The sequence below is a fragment of the Schistocerca piceifrons genome, chromosome 5 (assembly GCF_021461385.2).
Source record: "Schistocerca piceifrons isolate TAMUIC-IGC-003096 chromosome 5, iqSchPice1.1, whole genome shotgun sequence".
NCBI lineage: Eukaryota > Metazoa > Arthropoda > Insecta > Orthoptera > Acrididae > Schistocerca > Schistocerca piceifrons.
In genome coordinates, this window is record NC_060142.1 from 115,030,337 (window position 1) to 115,055,742 (window position 25,406).

The 25,406-nt window shown below is 38.6% G+C and overlaps 1 protein-coding gene across 1 annotated transcript in view; it reads left to right on the forward strand.

The window, feature by feature from the left end:
- LOC124798777 (dynein intermediate chain 2, ciliary-like) overlaps positions 1 to 23,661 on the forward strand; it is a 247,215-nt gene extending 223,554 nt beyond the window's left edge. Inside the window, exon 9 of the mRNA XM_047262307.1 lies at positions 23,481 to 23,661. Within this exon, the coding sequence (XP_047118263.1) occupies positions 23,481 to 23,661 (181 nt within the window). The remainder of the gene's footprint in view (positions 1 to 23,480) is intronic.
- Positions 23,662 to 25,406: the final 1,745 nt, after the last annotated feature.

Consider the following 25,406-nt stretch of genomic DNA (forward strand, 5'->3'; position numbering starts at 1 on the left):
TCGGCATCTGGATACAAAGAGACTTAAAATGGGACAAACACATAGAACAAATTAATGCCAAGCTGAGCACGGGCTGTTATCTTCTTAGCGTTCTCAAACGATGCATAAATGAACAGGCACTATTGTGTGCCTATTATGCGTACTTCAGTGCCCATCTCAAGTATGGACTCATATTCTGGGGAAATTACCCAGCAGCTCAATGGACTTTCAGAATACAAAAAAGGGCCATTGGGATTATGACAGGGAGTGGTGCTCGACAGTCCTGCAAACCAATATTTAATGCACTGAATATACTACCTCTACCGTGTGTGTTTATTGTTGACACACTAATGTACGTAAAAAAGTATATGATTGGAAATGATGATAATACTTTAAAAAACAAAGATATACATGATTATAATACTCGAATAAAATATAACTTGCATGTACCCCCGGCCAGTACCAGTTTGTATCAGAAAGGTACATGCTATCTGGGTATTAAACTCTATAATAGACTATCAAATAGCATAAAATGCTTACAAAATATTAATGCTTTTGAAAGATCTGTCAAAGAATATCTACAGTACCACTGTTTCTACTCAGTAAAGGAATACTTGGAGCAGAATAACTGTTAAGAACTAAAGCTACTGTAATTTGTATCATTGTAAGAACTACAACTATTGAAATTGGTAGCATGTTCAAAAATGATTATTTAAATATGTATCATTTTGAACTTAGTAATAAGTCCGATATCATCCTGTACACTGTACTACATATAATCAAAGGACTCAATAAATAAATAAAAATAAAAAGAGCAGTTGAACAGAATGGATAATGTCTTGAAGGGAGGATATAAGATAAACACAAAAAAAGTAAAACAAGGATTATGGAATGTCGTCTAATTAAATCAGGTGATGCTAAGGGAATTAGATTACTCACTAGTAGCAGATAAGTTTTGCTATTTGGGGAGCAAAATAACTGATGATGGTCGAAGTATGGAGGATATAAAATGTAGACTGGCAATGGCAAGAAAAGTGTTTCTGAAGAAGAGAAATTTGTTAACATTGAGTATAGATTTAAGTGTCAGGAAGTATTTTTTAAAAGTATGGATGTGAAACATGGATGATAGATAGTATAGACAAGAAGAGAATAGAAGCTTTTGAAATGTAGTGCTACAGGAGAATGCTTAAGATTAGATGGGCAGATCACATAACTACTGAAGAGGTACTGAATAGAATTGGGGAGAAGAGGAATTTGTGGCACAACTTGACTAGAAGAAGGGATCAGTTGGTAGGACATTTTCTGAGACATCAAGGGATCACCAACTTAGTATTGAAGAGCAGTGCACAGGGAAAAAATTGTAGAGGGAGACCAAGAGATGAATACACTAAGCAGATTCAGAAGGATGTAGGGTGCAGTAGTTACTTGAAGAGATTGCAGAAACTTGCACAGGATAGAGTAGCATGGAGAGTTGCATCAAACCAGTCTCTGGACTGAAGACCACAACAACATGTAACAGTACGTTTCTCCCATCATCTCATATATTAGTAAAACTTGTCCGGTTATTCCGAAAACTGAGGACAGAGCATACGGTACTCACCGTCTTCTTTACGAAATAGGAATGCGTTTTTAGGTTTGAGATTATAACCTGGAAAAAAAATTTGTTCAAGGGACAAGGATGGATTATCTTTTGCTAAAAGTTACTGTAGAGGATCTTTTTGGGTTGTGGTAGATGGACATCAGCTTCTTACAAATTATTATTACTGCTTACTGCCGTTGTTTTTATGGCAGTAGGGTGGTGATTCTGTTACATGAAATGGTGTGCAAATTTTGTGTATGCATGTGTTTCAACTTTTCAGTGCTTTGAGTTTTCAGAATATCTTACTCTATTTTATGTTTGCCTTTCACACATATACTGAATGACAGTCATTGAAGTTTATTTTACGTATGCCTGCACAATGTTAAACACATTCAGCATAACAAATTTTGAGTAGGCTTCTACTTGTAGAGGTGTGATTTGAGATCTATTAAAAAATCTAATTCTTACATTAGAGTTCTGGTTCAAGTAAAACCAGAAGTGATACTTTGATATTTGACAACTGCTGATTACATCTTTCTAATGATTAGGCATATACCACACTCTGAGAAGTACAGTTTCAAAGTTTTTGTGTGATATGTTAGATGTTATTTACAATGTTCTAAATACTAATTTGAAATCTAATATTATCTGATCACTCAGCTGAAATCATTAATATAAAAGTGGCTCCTGAAGAAACAAAGAAAATGCATATTTACATACGAATTTTTTCTAAAAAAAATAGACATGAGTTTGCCAAACAGATAGCAGGACAAACATGGGACTCAGTATACTCAGAAGTAGGTGCAAATGAAAAATTCAAAAATTTCATGACATTGTTTAAATTAAATTTTGAAGAAACTTTTCCTAAAGTATTATGTCCATTATCAACAGGAGGAAAAAGCAAGTGGGTCACAAAAGGAATCAAAAAATCATCTGAAACACTGAAGTACCTGAGCTCCATTAAACATAGCCAAACTAATCCAGCTTTCTCACTCTTTTATAAAAGATATAGGAAAACATATAGGAAAATATTGCTTGCAGCAAAGAGAGCTCATAACTCCAAAATAGTGCACTCTGCTGAAAACAAAAATAGGCAGTATGGAAGATTGTGAAGCAGGAAACTGGTACCAGGAAAATGAATCTGTCAAACTTGAAAATCAAAGAGGAAGGGACTCTAATAAAAGACCCAATATATTTGGCAAACTATATAAATGATTATTTTAGTAGCATAGGAATAAAATTACAGGAAAATTTTCTAACAGCCCCTCAGGTCAAAAAGCCAAATAATGGTGTGCCACACTCAATGGTGTTATTCCCTACAACACAGGAAGAAGTCTATAAAGCAGTCAGCAAACTGAGAAACAAAAACTCAGCTGGTCTGGATGAAGTCCCCATTTTTATAATTAAGGACTGTATCAAGAGCCTACTTCCACCTTTAGTTGATATTATAAATCACTCTTTCAAGCAGGGCTACTTTCCAGACTATTTAAAATATGCGAAATTACTACCTCTCTTCAAAAAGGGTGATACAGGAATAATTGAAAATTATAGGCCAATTTCTCTACTATCATGCTTTGCAAAAATATTAGAAACTATTATGAAAGATAGGCTAATGAATTATTTAAATAAATACAACTTACTGTCTGTTGACCAGTTTGGATTTCGATCAGGGAAAAGCACAGAATCAGCAACAGCACACCTCACAAAACACATTCTAGAAGCATTAGATAAAGGGAACTACACAACAGGTATATTTCTTGATCTAACTAAAGCGTTTGATACAGTAGACCACAACATATTGTTAAATAAGTTAGATGAACTTGGAATAAGGGGACTTGTGAACAAATGGTTCCAGTCATATCTAAAAAATAGAAGACAGATAACTGAAATCTCACATATTTCAAGTTGCTCAAACTATATTGTAAAGTATACTTCAGACCCAAATTATGTAAATATAGGTGTCCCACAGGGTAGTGTCCTTGGCCCAGTACTATTCCTCATTTACATAAACGACTTCCCACAGAGCATCAAGCATGGACAAACAATATTGTTTGCAGATGACTCAAATGTTCTAATCAGTGACAAATCACCAGATGCACTAAAAGAAAAAGCCAAACAAACACTAAACAGTGTACGTGAGTGGGCATCCAATAATAAACTAACACTAAATCTTATAAAAAAAAAAAAAAAAAAAAAAAAAAAAAAAAAAAAAAAAAAAAAAAAAAAAAAAAAAAACAAATGCTGTTAACTTCTATGTCTGCAAAAAACCACACTATAACAACTTTAAGTTAAACAATGAAACTATAAAATGTGTAGACTACACAAAATTTCTTGGTATGCATGTTGACAGTCAGTTAAAGTGGGAAGAACATATTAAAATACTTAGTAACAGAATCGCTACAGCATGCTATGCTCTGAGAATTCTGACTGCAGTTTGTGATACTACATGTGTCAGAACTGTATATTTTTCTTATATCCACTCTGTTATTACCTATGGAATAATATTTTGGGGAGTCAACAGTAAAAATATTCAAATAGTTTTCAAATTACAGAAAAGAGCAATTCGTATAATAACCAAGAGTGGCAGTAGGGCTCACTGCCTTGAACATTTCCAAAAGCTGGAAATCCTAACTGTCCCCTGTGAATACATTTTTCAAAGTGTTATGTATGTAAAAAAAAAATATTGACTGCTATATGAAAAATTCTTTAGTACACAGCTATGAAACTAGAAACCAATACAATCTGCATCTAGAGAGGAAAAATAAAGTTAAAACTCAGCAGAGCTTGTTGTACAATGCTGTTAAATTATATAATAAATTACCCCAAAAAATAAAAGATATTGACACAATCGGACAGTTCAAAACAAAACTAAAATTTTTTTTTATTAAATAAAAGTTATTACGCAGTAATGGACTATCTGAATTAAAACATGTAGTGTAATTAAAGTAGCCTGCATTGTAATACATGAGGAAATCAAAAATTGTACAGTACTATAAGAAAATTACAAATTACACAAGGATATAAAACTAATTTAAGATACCTCAAAAATGTGTGTAAATACAAATTTTATGTGTATAATTGTAGGTATATTGTATTGTATATGAATTTGCTGACGAAATCCACACAATGTAAATTGTTACATGGACTAATAAAGAAATCAATCAATCACTCAAACACTCTGGTGACTCAAATACCTGTTCTACGAAATTTATAAGTTTTTATAAAATGAATTTTTAAGCTGTGCAAGTGCACTAAAAGAGACTGTAATATAGATTTTCTTTATTAAAAACAACACTCTATCTGAAGTAATACTGCCACCAAGAATATTGTTACTTCCTTTCTCAAATCCACTGGATAAATATTTAGAGAGCAGTGAAGTGTACTAGAATTTGATTATCTGTATATCCAGCCAGTACTGCATTAATTTTCACCATTTTTGGAATAAAGTGAGCTGCTGTGAAACAACAAATTTGGCTTTTATTAATTAGATAATTTTTGCTTCCTTCCATACAAATTTTATCCATGCATCATATAATAGAAACGTGTTCTTTCGACACATAAATTCACCATTGTTTGCTCCTAACCTCATTGACAAAAGCTTTACATCCTGCTACTGTAGTATAATAAACCACACTCTAAAAAATGTGTTTTGGAGAGACCATCAGTGCAGTGTATCACTGAAACTACATATTTTTGTAATACATATGTATAAATATGAAAAACATCAATGAAAGCCAGTTAGTTTCTAAGGCAGTGGCCCCTTGTGACGCTAACTGCTGGTGACAGAAGGAAAGCAGCATGACAATGTTGAAGCACTTCTAACTTTTGTGGAAAGGTGTTTTTCCCTTCACCTCATATATTCATAAAACTTGGCTGGTTATTCCAGTAACTGAGGACAGAGAGTACTGTATTCACTACGTTTGTTTCGAGATAGATACAGCTCATTTACATGCATCTTATAATAGCAAAAGCCACACTGCAGCACTCATCTCCAAGCACAGAGGTGTTGTGGTATCATCCCATTCTTGAAGGTTAAAATATAATTTGCTTTACACATAAAATAGATTCTAACTTAACCTAACCTTCTTGATGCCGTCAAAAACTGACAAATGAGATCTGACGCACTGTGATGAAGCTCTCGGCCAATGTTATCATGTGACCTCTGGCAATGGCATCTGACGAACATTGTGGGAGCCACTCAGACTGCAGGCTTACCACCACCAGGTTGCCTTTCCCATAATGTGCTGCTGTTCACAGTCTGGCTTCAGCTGCCAGAGACATTGGTCATGTGTGTGTGAGTTACATTTGCATGAGAGAGTATGTGTATGTGTGTGTGTTTTTGTGAGTGTGTGTGTGTGTGTGTGTGTGTGTGTGTGTGTGAGAGTTGTCTAGTTTTAACAAAGACCTTGTTGGCCAAAAGCTGAGTTTCCAACAGTCTCTTTGTTGTGCCTTTCTGCTACTCAGCATCTCCACTATGTGGTGAGTAGCAACTATCCACTTCATTATATTGTTACATTCCAGCCTGGATTTTCCATTGTTAGACCAAATAATAACCTCATTAACCCAGTTGTTGAATGAGTGGTTGTTACAAGAGAGAATAACAACCATCTGGAAGAAGGCTGAGGCGAATGGTGTTGTTAGCCAGTCGAAGCGGAAGATGTGTTGTGTGGGTGCTCCATGATTTTTCTTATTTTAAGTGTGATAAACAGACACTACAGTTATCACTGTTATTTGATTTATAGGCGTAAGTCAATGGTTCAGGGCACAAGTCTCTGCCCAACGTTGGAGACATCATCAGACTTAGAACTGAGCTTGTTTGAGTGTGTAACAGCTTTCTAAGTCATTAAAGCCTCTTATGATGCCTCCAGCATTGAAATATGAAATGATAAGTAGAGAATTATTTATTTGTTTTCTTTAATTATTTGTTTTACCTGATATGATTAATGCCATCAGCCCCCCCCCCCCCCCCAATTACATTGGACCAGAATTTCATACATACAGTCCTTTTCCGCATCATAGTTACCTAAGAAATAACAGTTTTAATATGACAAATAGTATTAAAATGGTTTGAGTGACTGAAGTGGCATTGCGAGCAAATAATACTGACTACGAAGTAACAAAGTTAATTCTGGCAGAACTTGTACTACTGCAGCTGCTGCCACTAATAGTGATAATGGTAATAATAATAGTTATAGTGTCAGATACAAAAAGAATTTATGGGTGTACATAATAAATGTTTGAGGGTATAGTAAGTTCTGTGGAAAGAAAATTTAAGGAGACTGCAACAGCTAAATATGCTGGGAAATGAGGAAGACCAGGTTGGAAAGAAGGATGCACAACGGTAAAAAGTGCTTACAGGGACAGTAGTGATCCTTATTGTTGCTTTAGTAGATATCTTACTGTCTTCTGAAGCTGGAGATGTTATTCAGTTGTTTGATATAATGTGGAAGGTTTTTCCAGAGTTGGGTTGCTGTTACTGAGAAGGACTTCAAGAAATTGGCTGAATGAGGGAGTGGAACAGAAAGGATTTTGCTCTGACAGGAATGAATGTTTTTGCCATGTTATTGATCCAATAGCATTAGGATTGAGCAGAGATATGAGGCACACTGTCTGTTGAGAAGACAGTAGAGAAGAAAGGGGGTATGGAAATCGCAGTAACTGGCTGCAAACACCCAGAATAGCTGTTCATATGATGGTGAAATATGAGCAAAGAGTTGAACATCACAGATTAAATGAACAAACAGTATTACGAAAAGGATAGTTGCTACTCACCAAGTATAAGAGAGAGGCACAAGAGAGAGTGTTGGAAACACAGCTTGCAGCCAACAAGACATTTATCAAAAACAGACAATAGACAGACAGACACACACACACACACACACACACACACACACACACACACACACACACATGACCACAGTCTCTGGCAGCTGAGCCAGACTATAAGCAGCAGTGCATGATGGAAGAGGCAACCATGTGGCTGTAAGAAGGAGGCTAGGTCGGAGAGGGGTATGGATAGCAGGCACAGGTGGAGCATGGTAAAGTGCTGTTAGTACGAGCACGCAGGGACAAGGTGGAAAGATGTTAGGGCAGCTAAGTGCAGTCAGGAGGTTAGATTTAGATAGAGGGTGGGGGGTGGGGGGAATATAGAGGAAAAGGAGAGAAGTAAGAAGACTTTGTGCAGGGTGTATTGGTGGAATAGAGCACTGTGAAGTGGTGGAATGGCAACAGGGAAGGGGCCAGATGGGTGAGGACAATGACAAACGAAGGTTGAGGCCAGGAGGGTTATTGGAATGTAGGATATATTGCAGAGAGAGTTCCCAGCTGTGCAATTCAGAAAGGCTGGTGTTGGTGTGAAGTATCCATATGACTGCTTCACAGCCTGTGACATCTGGATCCTTCCCACCAACACCAGCTTTTTCTGAATTGTGCTAGTGGGAACTGTCCCTGCAATGTGTCCTACATTCCCTTAAACCTCCTGGCCTCAACCTTCGTGACTCATTGCCCATATCCATCTAGCCCATTCCCTGTTCCCATTCCATCACTACACAGTACCTCTATTCCATCTGCTTGCTTAGCTGGGTGGTAATGTGCTCACCTTCCATGCAAGCAGGCATGGGTTCAATTCCCAGTCACGTTGGAGATTTCCTCTGCTCAGGGACTGGGTGTTGTGTTGTCCTCATCATCATTTCATCTTCATCACTAGTGCACAAGTCACCCAATGTGGCGTCAACTGAAATAAGACTTGCACTTGGCGGCCGAACTTTCCCACATGGGGCCTCCCGGCCAACGATGCCATACGCTCATTTCATTTTTACCTCTATTCCATCAATGCACCCCTCACCCAGTCTTTTTACTTCTCTCTCCCCCACCCTCCCTCCAACCTCATGACTGCCCTAGCTGCCCTACCCTCTCCCCACCTTGTCCCCGCGTGCTCCAACTAGCAGCACTTCACCCCTCCCTGCCTTGCCCTGCCTCCTCCTTATCACCACCCAATTGCTTCTCCCATCATGCGCTGCTGCTCGTTGTCTGGCTTCTGCTGCCAGAGGCTGTGGTCATGTGTGTGTGAGTTGCATTTGCATGAGTATGTGTGTCTGTTGTCTATTTTTGACAAAGGCCTTGTTGGCCAAAAGCTCATTTTGTTACAGTCTTTTTGTTGTGCCTACCTGCGACTCAGCATCTCTGCTATATGGTGAGTAATAACTATCCTTTTCATAATTTTGTTACTTTCCATCTGTATTTTCCATTGTTTGACACAATGAACATAGGTATTCCTAAACACTTCCAGGCACTGTGATCTCTCCTAAGAAAAGTCTTGCTGTAATCAATAATTGGAAGTATAAGTGTTTGTACACATTTCTTTGCAGGTCAAGAGTGAATAGCTTTTTATATTTTTGTTGTGCATCTTGCACATTACAGTTACATTCTCAGCTGAATTTAGATTTTCATTGGTACTTATGCGATAACATGTGCTACCTAATATGTTACAAAACACCACACATAAAAACAAGATTCTTCTGGAGTTCATGCCTTGGGCTCCACTGGTGATAGAAAGGTAAGGTAAAGTGTTCTGTGTATGTCTTGTGCTAGGGACCATTTGTGTACCCAACAGAAGGATCATTTTTGTGTCACTCTCCTACAGTACACAGTCAAAGTATGAGTATTATACGCTTCCTCCTGCTTAGGCAAATGGAGCAAATAGTTTGGTTCATATTGCATTTGAATGTGGCCTATGTTTAGTCTTAAAGGACTTATGGAGGCACCATTAGTTCATAGTTGGTTCCTTAGAAGAACCTCAAAAACTGTTTTAACCACTTTTTCCTGCCAAAATCAAGCGGTAAATTCTAATACAGCTATGTACAGCAAATGGTGAAAGTTTCTTGATATATTCCTCAGATCCTGATCTCAAACAACATGGAAAATATTATTGATATCTTTATCTGTTTTTGAGATATAGTAGTTCAAATTTACCCTGCTTCTACACATATGTATGTAAATTCTGGTATGAGGCAAAATCTAACCACACTAAATTGCTCAAATTTTAATGGTATATTCTCTAAACATTTATCTACAAGTACCATCTTCCCATTTTCAAAAATTTTTATTTGTTCATGAGTGGTTCCTTAGAAAAAAAACCAAAAAGTGTTTTTTTGCCATTTTTTCATACCAAAACTGAACTGTGGCCTCCAAGACAACTATGCACAGCAAATGGCTGAAATTTTTACAATATATTCCTAAAATCCCAATCTCAAATGACCTCAAAAAGTTTATAGACACCTATATTTATTTACAACAGAGAGGTGTTGAAATTTACCCTACATGTACACATAAAATAGGCACGTAAAATCTGGTGTGATGTGGAATCTAAATAATAAATTACTGCAGCAAATTGCTCAAATTTTAACATTATATGCCCTAAGCATATCTACCCATTTAATGAGAAACGCCTCAAAAAACATGGATTTTGGCTACCAAAACCGAGCTGCAGATTCCAAGATGGCTATGCATAGCAAATGAGGTAATTTTTATGATGCAGTCCTAAGATACAGTACAAGTCTTGAACAACCTTGAAAATTTTCTTGATTTCTTCATCTATTTCTTGCAATACAAAGGTTCAGAGTTACCCAACCTGTATGCATAAAATACAAACACAAAATCCAGTGTGAAGCAGAAACGCAGTTTGTTGAGTGATGCAATACAGAGAAATATACTGTATAGTGCCTCCATTATCATCAGAAGCTATAGACTGAAGCACATGCAAAAATTTTGTGCACATAAAATCCAGTCTGAGGTGTGAAATTAGTTCTACATGATTTCAATTTCACATAAATAAACAATTAAAATTTTACTGACCTCTTCAGTTCTTTTCATATGAGTGACATGCCCTGTTGTGGCAGAGAAAAGAAGGAAACCAGAGAAAAAATGCTATCAGAGCACATAAAAAGGCAAATATGCCCATGTTTAAAAGACTGACTGAAAAGTGGGGTACCAACTGCCTCATTCTACCTCCCTCAGCACCATTAATAGTTTTCCCAAAAATTTTGGCATGTAGACAGACATATTCATGCTCTTTTATGTTGGGAAAGAAGGAGACAGTGCCAGTGGGAAAGAAACGGAAAATTTATAAACACTGGAGAATATTAGACCACGGTTGCAGTGTAGAAGGAGTGAGGAGACAATGGCAGTGTGAGAGAAAGAGAGGTACACAGTGGCAGTGGAATATAGTTGATAGTGACAGAACAGTGCTGTGAAAAGAGTGAAGGAAACAGTGACAGTGGAAGAGGACTAAAGAGAAGGAGAAAGTGGAAGTGGATGAGAGGCACTGATAATAAGAGACAGAGTTGTTACAGTGACAATGAGGAAGATAGTGACAGTGTGAAGAGACGGCAGCAGCTGAAGGAATGAGTATGGTAGTAGCAGTAAGAGACAGCAAGAGGACAGTGAGAGGAGGCAGTAGCTGTAGGACAGAAGAGAGGAGACTGTGGCTGTGAGACAGTGTTAGCATGAGTGTGTATTAGTGTGTTTGTTGTCTAATTTTGACAAAAGCCTTACTGACTGAAAGCTATATTTGTGACAGTCTTTTTATTGTGCCCGTCTGTGACTCAGCATCTCCGCTATATGGCGAGTAACAACTATCCTTTTCACAATATTGTTTCATTCCATCCTGGATTTTCCATTGTTTGAAAGTCCTCATAATGTTTTACTTTGTGCACTTTGAATCTACAATGTCATTTCGAACAGAACTATGTGTAATCTCAGTACATATGAAGAAGGTACTCATCATACAAAAAAAGACTATATGCATAGTGACCAATACAAAACAATGAACAAGCTGCAGATCTAAATTTAAACTGCTAAACATTTAACAGTAACAAGTGTTTATATATACAGAATACTAGCACACACTAAGAAAAACATTAGTAATATTAAGAAAAATGAAGAGTTTAATCAACATGACACATGACACTGCTGTAAACAGAGAGCAGTACAACACCAGACAAGTTGCTATGACAGAAGTGTAACATACGTGGGTGTGTATGTATTCAACTGGCTTTGAAACAGTATCAGCCAAATAAAGGACATTAATACCTTTAAGCAGACAGTCGGAGAAATACTATTTTATTTCTTAAATGAATTTTAAAGGAGTTTAGGGCAAGGAAAACCCAAAAATGTGTTGAAAGTGCGGTGATGCACTACAGTGCATGCGAGCCTTCCACCGGTCTGCTTCAGCAGCTGGAAACAGCAGGCATCATGCAAACTGGCTGTGAGCATAGTGGACCTAAGTAGTGGACTCTCTCTCTGCCATGCACTGCCTTGCTGCAGCTCCATGGTTTTTCAGGAGAGAAGCATGCAATAGAAAGTGCTCCCTGACCAACGCTTCCCACACCAATGCTGAATGATTGACATGTTATCCTGAGTGAGACAGGTTTTATAGTCAGTGTCAATTTTGTTGTGTGAACCTGAAGAAGAGACTTGCCATGAGGTGAAGTAACAATATTCTGAACTTGTATTGGTGCAGAGAAGACAACACTGGTGAGTCTGTACCGCAAGCTTCGACTGAACAATGATTGCTGGCATCTGCAAACCTTACTGAGCACCAGTGAAGGAGCTTTAAATTTTTGTTCATATGGATTAATTTGATACTGATGTCTTCACACCACCTCCTCCAGCAGTTTCACAAGATCAATAGGCTAGTTCCACATCAAGAAATTCCTGGTAACAATTTATCCTAGCGGATAGTGTGTTACATGTCATCTGATTGCTGAAGACTACCACATGCAACTCTGCAGATTTTTTTCCTTTTTTCTGCATTGTCACCATGATCATACAAGGCATGCAAACCTCAACTGTGAGACCCAACACTGTTACTATCGCAGTTTATGCTCAGCGTCTCAAGTGTAGTGACATGATGCATCCTTCGACTAAACAGTTCAATGCAAGGCATACTTGTGAACCCTTTATTTTTTATTCCTTGTACTTGCTTACGTGTAGTATCACTGTATATAATTTTTGACATTTACAATTTGTTACTTTCTACTCAATGCAGCCTTGAGTTCAGTAAGACTACTGTGTTCTACAGGAATTATTCCCCTGTGTCCACTTTTATTACTATATAATATTGCTGTGTAATTGTTCTCCAGCTGATTTTTATGTAATTTTTTATTCTGTTCCATCAAAGGAACTGGAAAATCAGAAAAGCAATCCCTGTGTCCTGTTCATGTTTCGCCCACTAATACCCATATGTACTAGTGCACCATAGGTAGCTTATGTCTTCAAGGTTAGTAATGAACGTCTTTCCCATGTTGGTGATCCTCGACTGAATCGCCCCCACCATCTGCTTACCGCTCACCACACCGGGTCATCTAAGCTGCTCACACAGCTCACAGATGGCACCACTGCGCAGGTGCACATACCCTCTCCCACCCCTCGATCTGCCTGTGCCACCCTACAGTTGCCTCCTTTCAATGCGCATGACCCGTGCCTGCGGCTTGCTTTTGCAGAGGGATATTTGCAGGCTCTTCCATCACGAATGACACAACACAATTTGCACTTCCTGTCATGCAACTGGAACCATCAGTCACCAAGGAAGCATGTGATATTTTTGCAAATCTGCCACAGTGCAGCAAATTTGATGTCCTATGTGCTCAACTCGCGAAGTTACTTGCCGTATCAGAATTGCAGCACATGCATGCACTATTCTCACTGGAGGAGTGTGCAAACAAGCAGCTCTTGCAGCTCTTGCAGCTCCTCCTGTACCTCTGCACGCTGGCCGAGCTGGCAATGCTTCCCTGCAGGCTGCTAATAGCAACTTGGCGTGTGCCTTTGCCCACTGCAATGCGTTAGCTGCGCATGAGTTTCAGAGTACTGATCCAGTGGCCACCACTGTAGACAGGGTTTTCAAAGCCCTTGACCCTCAAATTGTCATCGGTGCCTTGCACAATCACAACACCCATGCAACTGACTGCACACTCATGCAACCAACACCATCCCATGCTCCCCCAGCCCGTGGACCCTCTGCAGACATGGCACAGCTAATAGCCAAGATGTTTAGCCAGATGGACAAGCTCACTATTGCTCTGGAGTGCATGCACCTGCCCCACACCATGTATTGCCTGCCTCCACCTAGCGGTGCTTATGATTGCCAGCGCAGATGCACCCAACTCCCCCTCCTGATCAGTTGATGATGGCCATGGTGCATGTGGGGTCAGTGAATATTGCTGCTACTATGAGCATTTCTACAAAGACACTGCAAACTGCCATGCAGCATGTGTGTGGGCTCCAAACGCCAGCTGCAACTGTCAATAGGCACACCTGGCTGCTCCAGGATTTCACAGTACCTATTTGGTCATGATCGTAGTAATATCCGTTGCTCAACACCCTACCTCCTCGAGAAAGGTCCGGACTTTTCTGTTTATCCCTACTGGTTACTACCCTCTGCTGACCACTGTCCACCCCCCCCCCCCCCCTCCCCTACTCCTCACTGTAGCTAACGGCTCGGTCATCACAGCCTACTGCTCCTACACTCAATCCATCAACCTAGGCCTCAGTATGGATTTCCCATGGATATTTACCATGGCCAGTGTTATGGACCCCATCCTTGGCATCAATTTTATTTTTCATTAGAGCCACCTCCTTGACCTGGCAAAACCCCGTATTCTCAAAGCCACCTCTCAATGATCGACACTGTGTCAATCTTGCCCCACCACCATTTTCTCCATCAAACAGCTCTCATGCTCCAGCCTTTCCGCCAACCTCCTTGCTACATTCCTTCCTCCTCACCCCTCCAGTTCTCCCCATGATGTTCACCATGACTCTTGGCTCTACTTTCCCATGATGCCCGGGCCACTAGGCAGGCCGAGATTAAGGCATCGGTCACTGCAGGTCTGCTCTGCTCCTCCAACAGCCGGTGGGCTTCTGCGCTACACCTCACTAAAGTGCACGTGTATCCCCCACCTGTCTGCTTCAGCAGACGATCATTTGTAGTGAGAAAACAAACCTAAGTAGTGGAATCACTACATGCCGTGCCTGCCTTGCAGAAACTGTAGAGTTTTTCCAGAGAGAAACATGTGACTGGAAGTTCTCCATGAGAATCCACTGACCATTGTAAGCATGATATAATACTTCTCATGCTTGAAATTGAGTAATGCGCTGGCCAAACATCATGCTGAAACCACATACTTTGTTGAATTTCCAAGGTAACAGCACCAAGTAGTATTCGAAGTCCCTGGTTCAAAAAATTTCAATATTTGATTATATTCAAAGTGTCTTCAATAAAATAACAACCCGTGAGTTTGTTCCCTATGATTCTACACCAAACATTAACTGACCGAGGATGTTTATGTTTAGCTTGTCATCATCTGTATATTGAGCAAGCAGTAAAGGAAACAAATGAAAAATTCGGAGTTGGAATTAAAAACCATGAGAAGAAATAAAAACTTTGAGGTTTGCTGATGACATTGTAATTCTGTCAGACACAGCAAAGGACCTGGAAGAGCAGTTGAATGGGATGGACAGTGTCTTGGAAGGAGGATATAAGATGAACATCAACAAAAGCAAAATGAGGATAATGGAATGTCGTCAAATTAAATCGGGCGATGCTGCAGGAATTAGATTAGGAAATGAGACACTTAAAGTAGTAAATGAGTTTTGTTATTTGGGGAGCAAAATAACTGATCCAGAATGAGATTTTCATTCTGCAGCGGAGTGTGCGCTGATATGAAACTTCCTGGCAGATTAAAACTGTGTGCCCGACCGAGACTCGAACTCGGGACCTTTGCCTTTCGCGGGCAAGTGCTCTACCATCTGAGCTACCGAAGCACGACTCACGTCTGGTACTCACAGCTTTAGGTTCGCAGAAGAGCTTCTGTAAAGTTTGGAAGGTAGGAGTTGAGATACTGGCAGAAGTAAAGCTGTGAGTACCGGGCGTGAGTCGTGCTTCGGTAGCTCAGATGGTAGAGCACTTGCCCGCGAAAGGCAAAGGTCCCGAGTTCGAGTCTCGGTCGGGCACACAGTTTTAATCTGCCAGGAAGTTTCAAAATAACTGATGATGGTTGAAGTAGAGAGGATATAGAACGTAGACTGGCAATGGCAAGGAAAGCGTTTCTGAAGAAGAGAAATTTGTTAACATCGAGTATAGATTTAAGTGTCAGGAAGTCGTTTCTGAAAGTATTTGTGTGGAGTGTAGCCATGTATGGAAGTGAAACATGGGCGATAAATAGTTTGGACAAGAAGAGAATAGAAGTTTTTGAAATGTGGTGCTACAGAAGAATGCTGAAGATTAGATGGGTAGATCACATAACTAATGAGGAGGTATTGAATAGAATTGGAGAGAAGAGAAATTTGTGGCACAACATGACTAGAAGAAGGGATTGGTTGGTAGGGCATATTCTGAGGCATCAAGGGTCACCAATTTAGTATTGGAAGGCAGTGTGGAGGGTAAAAATCATAGAGGGAGACCAATAGATGAATACACTAAACAGATTCGGAAGGATGTAGGTTGCAGTAAGTACTGGGAGATGAAGAACCTTGCACAGGATAGAGAAGCATGGAGAGCTGTATCAAACCAGTCTCTGGACTGAAGACCACAACAGCAACAAACAACTACTGCGGATTTCCTACACTCTAGTACTTCATGTTATAAAGATTATGCTTCTAATCTCTATGAATGTAGACTCATCTGAAAATAATACATTAGCAAAGAAATTGGGGTTAGTTTGAATTTGTCAAAATGCCCATTCTCAAAATGCAACTTGAATATGAACATCATCACCATGAAGTTCTTGATGCAGTGAAATGTGATGTGGATGATACTTACAATTATGCAGTTTGTTGACAATACTACCTATGGAAATTCTGGAATGACATTTTAATTGCTGAGTGCTTATCTATGGATTTTGGTAAACAGCTACTAGAATAGCTATTTCATTACCCTCTCATGTAATGATTTTTTATTTCCTGTTTATGTTAGCATCAGACATGAAGTCATTCACAACTTTGTGAAAAAAAAGAGATCGAACATTAACTGGAAAATGCTCAGCATACAAGGTAACAGAATCATCAACAATAATTCTCCTACCTTCACCATAAATCAAAATCATTTCAACTTTTTCTTCTGTTGTTGCAACAGCCATTGTCCACTTGCATTTCTGTTGTAGAAAGGAAGGGTAGATGCTTTCAGTTCTTCTTCTGAAAGAAAAGTGGGCTCTGATCGAACTGCACTGCCTGTTACGGTAAGTCGTAGTTCACTAGGCAGCAACAGTGGCATGTCAAGCATTCCCCTGCTCGACATGTTGGAGGAATAAGAAGTTGAGAATGGGGTTTCCCATGCAGTGTAGAGAAGGGGGGTTGATTGAAGTGTCATTGGGCAGCATTTTGAAATATATGATTCCCCCCCCCCCCCCATGTTAATTTTTCCTATTATAGCACCATCAATTGTAAAATGAAAAAAAGTTTCAGACAAAACTTATGTGTTTTTTCTGTAGAAACTGAACTTGCAATAAAAAATGGGGGTTCCCATTTAAGATTCAAAGTTGCCCTCACCCCCCAAACACACACACACACACACACACACACACACACACACACAAACAATGGGGCTGGGTGAGGGGGGACAAGTCTGGTATCATTTGATGTATGCCTCTGATACAAACAAATTTTAATTGAAATTGTTTGTATCTGATGTGTAGTTTTTGAAATATTCCAGTGTCTTCAGATAAACTGAACACCCTGTATAAACATACAAGCAAAAGGAAATATGCAGTTTGTCACAACTGAATGCTTAAATGCTTTGACTATGACTTTGAAACTTGATAAAGTACCTCAAGATTTAATTCATGGGGCAACCTGTTGCAAATCTATTTACCTATCTGGCTATGGCTAGGTCTCACTTATTCATAATGGAAATTGGTTTTCTGCTGTGTGTTATCATTATGAATATCTTTACTAGTGAAAAAATGCTCTTGTTGGAGCACAAAAACGCAAATATGTCCCTCTTTAAAAGATTCTGACAAAAAGTGGGAAACCAGCTGCTTTATTTTGAGATGCAAACATACATGTTCTCTTTAACACATAACATTCTAAATTATTTAACCCAGTCTCTCTTTGTAGTTAAGCCTTCATACACAACATTTACATATCACTGCCATTGTCTGTACGCACTGGCAGAAAAAAATTAGAAATTTGGGACTATATTTGTCTGGGAAATATACTGAAGTGATTAACATTGCAAGATCACAGGTTAATGTAAGGATGAGATAAGTCATTACAAATGTAAACTGCTGGTATATTAATAACCAGTGTAACCACAAGATTGTTGAGTGTGAGCTTGCAAATGTGCATGCATTGCGTTGTACAGGTGCTGGATGTCAGTTTGTGGGATGGAATTTCATGCCTGTTGCACTTTGTTAGTCAGTGCAGGGATTGGTTAATGCTATTTGTGTATGATGCTGAGTTGTCATCCAATGATGTTCCATATGTGCTCAATTGGAGACAGATCTGATGATAGAGCAGGCTAAGGCAACACCTCAGCACTCTGTAGAGCATGTTGGGTTACAACAGCAGTATGTGAGCAAGTGTTATCTTAATGGACAACATCCCCTGGAATGCTGTTGATGAATGGCAGCATAACAAGTCAAATCACCAGACTGACGTACAAGTTTGTAGTCAGGATGCGGAGGATAAACATATGAAAGTGTTCCTGCTGTCATACAAAATTGCACCCCAGAAGACAATTCCAGGTGTAGGTCAGGTGTGTCTAGCATGTAGACAGGTTGGCTACAGGCCCTCAACTGGCCTCCTTCTAACCAACACATGGCCATCACTGGCACCGGGGCAGAACCAGCTTTCATCAGAAAACACAACAGAGCTCCACCCTGTCCCCCAATGAGCTCTCACTTCATGCCACTCTGGTCACAAATGGTAGTGGTTGGGGTCAGTTGAATGCACACTACAGGACATCTGGCTTGGAGCTGTCCTTGAAGTAATGTTTGTAACAGTTTGTTCTGTCACTGTGATGTCAACTGTTGCTCAAACTGCTGCTGCAGATGCAGTACAATGCTCCAGAGCCACACACCAAACATGATGGTCTTCCCTCTCGGCAGGGCCACTTGGCCATCCAGAGCTTGGTCTTCTGGTGACCATACATTCTTGTGTCCACTGCTCTCAACAATAACATACAGTGGCCACGTTCCTGCCAAAGCTTTCTGTAGTATCACAGAAAGAACATCCAGCTTCTCATAGCCCAATTAGAAGACCTTGTTCAAACCCAGTGAGGTGTCGATATCTCATTGTTGTCCAATTACAGGCATTCTTAACTAACATCAGCTCACTGTTGCAGTCTCAAAGCTCAATACCATTACAATGTGTATTTCAAGCAAACCTCATTTGCATCCTCATAGTGGCACTGCTAGTGCCTCTCTTATGCAACTGGTGTAAAATTTAACAGACATCATCTTTCAAATATGGAAACACACCTACTAACTTTCTTTTATGTTCCACAACTCCTTCTCAGTGTTGCCTTTTTTTCAGTAGTGTTTGTCTCTCTCTCTCACTGTCTACTTTTTCTCCCACTGATTTACTGTATGTCCAATTGCCACTGTCTCCTTTTGTCTTTTTTTTACCATTGGCACTGTCTCTGCCATACCTCAGCAGGTCAAAAATTCTGTGAGGGGTCAACTTTTTTTCCCCTATAGCCACATGTTTAAAAATTCAGGCCAACATCTGCCCTCCCCTATACCTACATGTTAAAATTTTCCAGTCAGGGAATGTTCAGACCCCATGCAAACCTATGTATGAGCTTCATTCATCTGTATTTTTCATTTCCACTGTCTCGTCTCTCTTTCTCTGCCACTGCCACTGCCTCCTCACTCTTCCACTGCCATTGTGTATCTGCTACTATCTGTCAGCACAAAATAGTCAGAATATGTTCACATGCTAAAATTATAGGTGAATGTCAGACTTTTTTTTAAAGAGGAACATATTCACCTTCTTTGTTCTCTGACACATTTTACTTTCATACATAAAACAACAAATAAGCACACATAGTATAAAATTAATACAAAATCTTTTGCTTTACATTTTTTTGTATACTTTACCCATCAATTGCAATTACCAAAAATACATGGCTCATGATTTGTATCTTGAAAGAGTAAAAATGTTAATAGAAATATTTTACTGAATTTTACAGTGTTTCCAGTTTTGGATAATTTTTGACAATCATTTTAAGTTCTTTTCATGCATTTTAGAACTCTTCCCAGCCCATTTTTTTTGTCACTGGCGCACCACTTTGGCCATATTTGCATAAGTGTGAAGTGTCCATTATACAGAGACAGAGCATCAAAGTTTTATTGGTGAAAAAATTCTGACTAAAAACATAGTTTGGTGACCTCAGAACCCTTGTGATGGCCCTTGAACCTTTGCCATGTGGTCATTACATCAGTCAAAATTACATTTATGCCTCAGACGAAATTACATTTATGCCTCAGATCAGAAATTATGTGCATATTTTACATGCATAAGCACAATAATTTTAACCTCTGGATGTCAGTAACTAATAATAATATCCAAAAAAGTCACAAGGTTCCCTCAAAGTACCACTTTAAGGACATATGGCAAAAATTTTGATTGTTTTGTGTAAATAGAAATTATAGAAATGACCATCCTCGCAGTTAGCACTTTTTGCACCCAAAAATCATGGTTTTACAGTTGTATCTTGATAATGGATACAGACTTTCAAAATTGAAAAATAGCATTTCTAAATGAATGTGTAAAGAATGTGCAGTTAAAATTTGAGCAATTTGCTATTGTTATTTATTTAGATAATTGTGGCCCATGGTGCAAAAACAGCAAAAAATCGGTTTTTGCTGTTTTATGTGTAAGTATGGTAACTTTGAACCTCTGGATCTCGGTAATGGATAAAGACATCAAAAAAAGTTTTGAGGACCTCCAAGAATAATGTCTTAAGAGATACAGTAAATATTTCATGGACCTACCATGAATAGAAATTGCTGAAGTGGCCATGCCCATAATTTGTACTTTTAGTCCCCAAAACCCATAGTTTATTGGGGTTTTCTCAGGAGCCACCCAAGTTTCACCCTAGACCACACCTAATCCATTAGAACCAACCATTTTGCTCCAATTTTTCTGGCTGGAGGAAGTATGTAAGTGTTTAAATTTTGACCCAGTACAATTTTGACCCAGTACAATTTTGACCCAGTACTGTAGGATAGCTACAGTACGCCCATTCTTCCAATAGGTGTACAAATGGTCACTAGGCCAAGGGCTATCCAAAACACTTGATCTGTGTGACCAATAGAACCTGAGCCATGACCTCTGAAAAAACTGCATTTTCACATGCAGCTCTTTGGAACATGTCAGTACCGTGCACTGGAGTGTATGTACTGATTTCTGTGGCACAGAATTGTGAAATGAATTTAGATGTTTTTAATCAATGAGTAGTCATTCCATATCCTCATTAAATCTTTATCACTTTCTGAATTATGGGACTTCTAGTTCTACGTGCCACTTTCTAGTGGGTTTTTCACATTTCTTTGGTTGTAGTTCCACTCTCCAAAGTTTTTTTGAAGGTTTCAAAATGACTAATGTGTTATAAATTGTAAGTGGTGTGCTTTATGTGTAACAAAGTATATAATAATCACCATAATCAGTGTTTGAATGTATAATATGGGTAGATATAAATCTACTCCATGAAGTGGCAGTAGGAGGAAAAACATAAAAGGTGTGGCAACGCCCAACTTTTGGAGTCAATGGCTCACTCTTCTGGCAGAAGTATAAAGGGAAAGGATGAAGAATGAAGGAAAAAGATTAGTGATGTTTAAAAAATGGGAAGTGATAAGTCGCCCAGAACACTGGGTGTCAGGACTAATGGACAGGATGAGAAAGAATGACTGATTTTTGATACCAGAAAACCTAAGGACTTAAAGGCGGAAATAAGATAATAAGCAAGACAGAGATTACTGAAAAAAAAAACACAGTGAAATAATCCATAAGAGCAGAAAGCTAAGTGCGTTTTAGGTGACAGACAGATGGTGAGGGAGAGGGAGATGATTATTACAAATAAATTGTTGTTTGATCTGTCCCCCCCCCCCCCCCCCCCCCCCTCCCCTCAGCTGTCTACTTGTATAATTCATTTAGCTTTTGACTCTTATTGACTCTTTCACATGGTTTTTTCCCAGCAATCTCTGTCTTGCTTATTACCCTACCTCCCACCTTTAAGTTCTCAGGTTTTGAAATGTTGTCAGTGCAGTATCAACAACTTAGTCTTTCCTTCTCATCCCATCTGGTAAATCTCCCCAGACCCAGGATTCTGGGTGACTTTTTCCATAACTCTTCCCATTTCCTAAGCTTCACAAGTACTTTTCATTCTTTCTTCTTCCCTACTTTCAAACTGTTCTGTGAGAAGACGGAATCACAGGTTCCAAAAGCTCATACATTTCACATATTTTATTTGTTTTCTCCTGTTGCCCATTGATGATCAGCTTTTTTTATGTATACATATTATAACATTGGTAATAAGGCATTCAGCACAGGAAGTGGCCCCTCCCACCACCCCCCTGCCAGCCACCACCCATACACACACACATACATATCTATAGTTTCTCAACAGTCAGTTATAATTTTTCACTATTACAAAATCGCCACAATGATACATCACTTGGTATTGGGGCAGCCACAGATGTAGTAATCCTTTCTACTATTAAAACAGCAACAGCCACCAGAAACTGATTTATTAATCAGTTCAGTCACAACTATTTTCATGCCCATAAAGTTATATTTTCGAGCGAAAGTTAAGGTTTGCCAGGTTTTCACCTGAAGATGTGACTTCGTGGTCATGAAACTAGTTGTGATTGAGTGATTAATAAATTTTTTCCGGCAACTGTCACTGTTTTATTAGTACAAACCATCACAATTAGTTTTCTTTGATTTACAATAATGCTTGCGTAAGTTATCATATTTCTTTAAAGTGGAAATTCAAATTTAAACATTTCTTTTGATTATTAATTTCATATTTGATTTTATCTGACTAATATTGGGCTTCAGCACTCAACCACATGGATTCAGCAATTCAATATAATTTTAACTTCATAAGCAATTTCAGTTTCTTATCAAAGTCACAGTTTATGAAAAATTTTAGAATTTACGTGATGTAATCAATGAAGTGCCTTTTACTTGCACATTTTTATCACACATTATTAATGTCACCAATTACAAAATCTAATTTACAAAATAAACTAAAATTTGTAGATAAGCAATCCAAAGTGCCAATTATCTAGTCAAAACCATATGACAGTGCCAAAATGCTAAAAAAGCGAGCTGTAGTTTCAAGAAATATGTATGTGTTGGATCCTTTCCTTAACCTAGGATCAAACATATTGCATAAGCAAGACAATTACATTTTAATACTCCGTCTGACAGGTGTTGAGGACACATATAATATTTCACATACAGTTCAAGATTTTGAAGATGATTTTTAATAAATGTTGACTAGTACAAGAATTCCAAGTTCTGTTTCAGTGCATTTTCTTCCTAATTTTATGAAAATATTTGCTAAAAGCACTGTGCTCCTCATTTCACTCTGATGGTTCCATTAATAAAGTATGTAGTTCCATCAGTATCTCATTAGGTAAAAAAGTTAACAAATTAGCAGTATGGTAAACTGCTTGTTGAAAACATCAGTCTGATGTCTTGAACTGTTTTTGAAACATCTCTGGTACTCATGTTACGTGGGACATCCTGTTTATTTTTACTTCCCTGTAACCACTATTTTCGGAAACTCAGGTACATATTATGTAAAATGCAAGAACAAGTTTTACTTCATCAGAAGTAAGCATTAACAGCTATTTTTTGATTGCAGAAAGAGAGTTTATAAGAATTTAATAATGTTTTTCAATAACTCTTTTGACAGTGGCTGCGTTACTAGCCTAAAGATTTCACCAAATCTACGCAAGAGAATGAAACCACCAAAGAAAGGACCACAGATTGAGCCAAGAGAACTTGAAATAATGAAACTGGATAAACTGTTGTCATTTGTACGGGAGCCTGACAAATTAGTGCCACCACCAGATGTTCCAGATATAGACTATTAAAGGCAAGCATGCTAAAATTCCATTCAATTTATGATGAAAAAAGAAATTGTGACAATAACGAAGTACTCTACCTATAATATTTCTTTCTAAGGCATATGTGTATACTGTGATTATTTTACTTAAGTAATTCAGGCACTACAGAAAATTGAAAGACGCATGTAGTTGATAGTTGCCTATTATTGCGAGATTCCAACTTCATCCATGTTTCTACTTGTCTTGCAGATAAGTATAGCTTGTTTTCATGTATCCGCTTGACTACTTTACAACTAATAATTTGGGGCATCAAAGATGTCTACTGCACTAGTGAAAATATGTGAGCCTGTGTGCATGACATGGATAAGTTCACTCTTGCAACATTTACTTTCTTTTTTCGTCACTCACTAAAATCTGCAATAATATTATTGGTGGGAGGAAGAGTGTGTAAGAGAATATTTAGCCATTGTCTCTTATTGTTTCGTCACTTGTATACTAAAATCATCTTTTTCAGGGCAGATTAAAAATGTGAGTACTACTGAGACCTGTGACAGTACCACTTCCTTTTGCATAAAGCATTCAGCGCAACTCAGTACCTAAGTGCATTTTAAAAAATGAGTCTGGCATTCAACCAACCACTACTTTCTTTAGTTTTTGCATCAAAATTTACCCAAAATGGAAAGTGAATCAAGTGGACAGAAAACATTATGACATTTTTAAACAGGGAGATTCATGCAAAAATAACTAGATTAGCAACCAGGCAAAAAGGTGATTGTTGTTCATTTTCCTTTGTCCTGCATCAGTGAAGGGTCGGTATGGTTATAAACATATTTGGCATGGTTAACACAATGGGTGGCCAGATATCCTTCCTGTCACCACCCAGTTACTCACTGGGATGGAATGTGTGCACCACAACTGTCTGTGTGTAGTGTTATTGATGTAAAGGTGAGCAAAAGTTTTCTGAGTGTTTGCAAATCATGTAACTGATGTGGGACTTGGGTACCAGCTTGGTTTTCATCTAGTGGGATGTGGGAAACCACGTAAATACCACATCCAGGCTGGGTGGCACACTGACCCTCATTGTTAATTCATTAGGTGGATTCATTCTGCAGCTGTATGACTGCAGTGTATGACTGAAAGTAAGCTGCTACACTCCTTAATTAAAAATATTTTTTTTTCCATTTCACCTTGTGTGGAATGTTCTGGATAACCAGAGATACAATTAGGTTGTATGGGGACAGTTGCATTTTAATTTACAGTGGAACCTTGCATAGTGAACATAATTCATTCCAGAATCTTACTCATAGTGTGAAACACTCTTTAAGTGAAACAATTTATCCCATATAAATTAATGTAAAGCACGATAGTGCATTCCACGCAGAAAAAGTACGAAAAGTTTTATCTTATTGATGCCATTAATTCAAAGAAAATTATACATACAGTATTATTATTATTCACGTCACATAACTAGTTCTTTTTTACTAGGAAGCTATCTATAGTCATTTGTTTTCGCCAATGCTCGAACACTTGGTGAAAATTTGATGCAGCATTATTATCAAACATACACTCCTGGAAATGGAAAAAAGAACACATTGACACCGGTGTGTCAGACCCACCATACTTGCTCTGGACACTGCGAGAGGGCTGTACAAGCAATGATCACATGCACGGCACAGCGGACACACCAGGAACCGCGGTGTTGGCCGTCGAATGGCGCTAGCTGCGCAGCATTTGTGCACCGCCGCCGTCAGTGTCAGCCAGTTTGCCGTGGC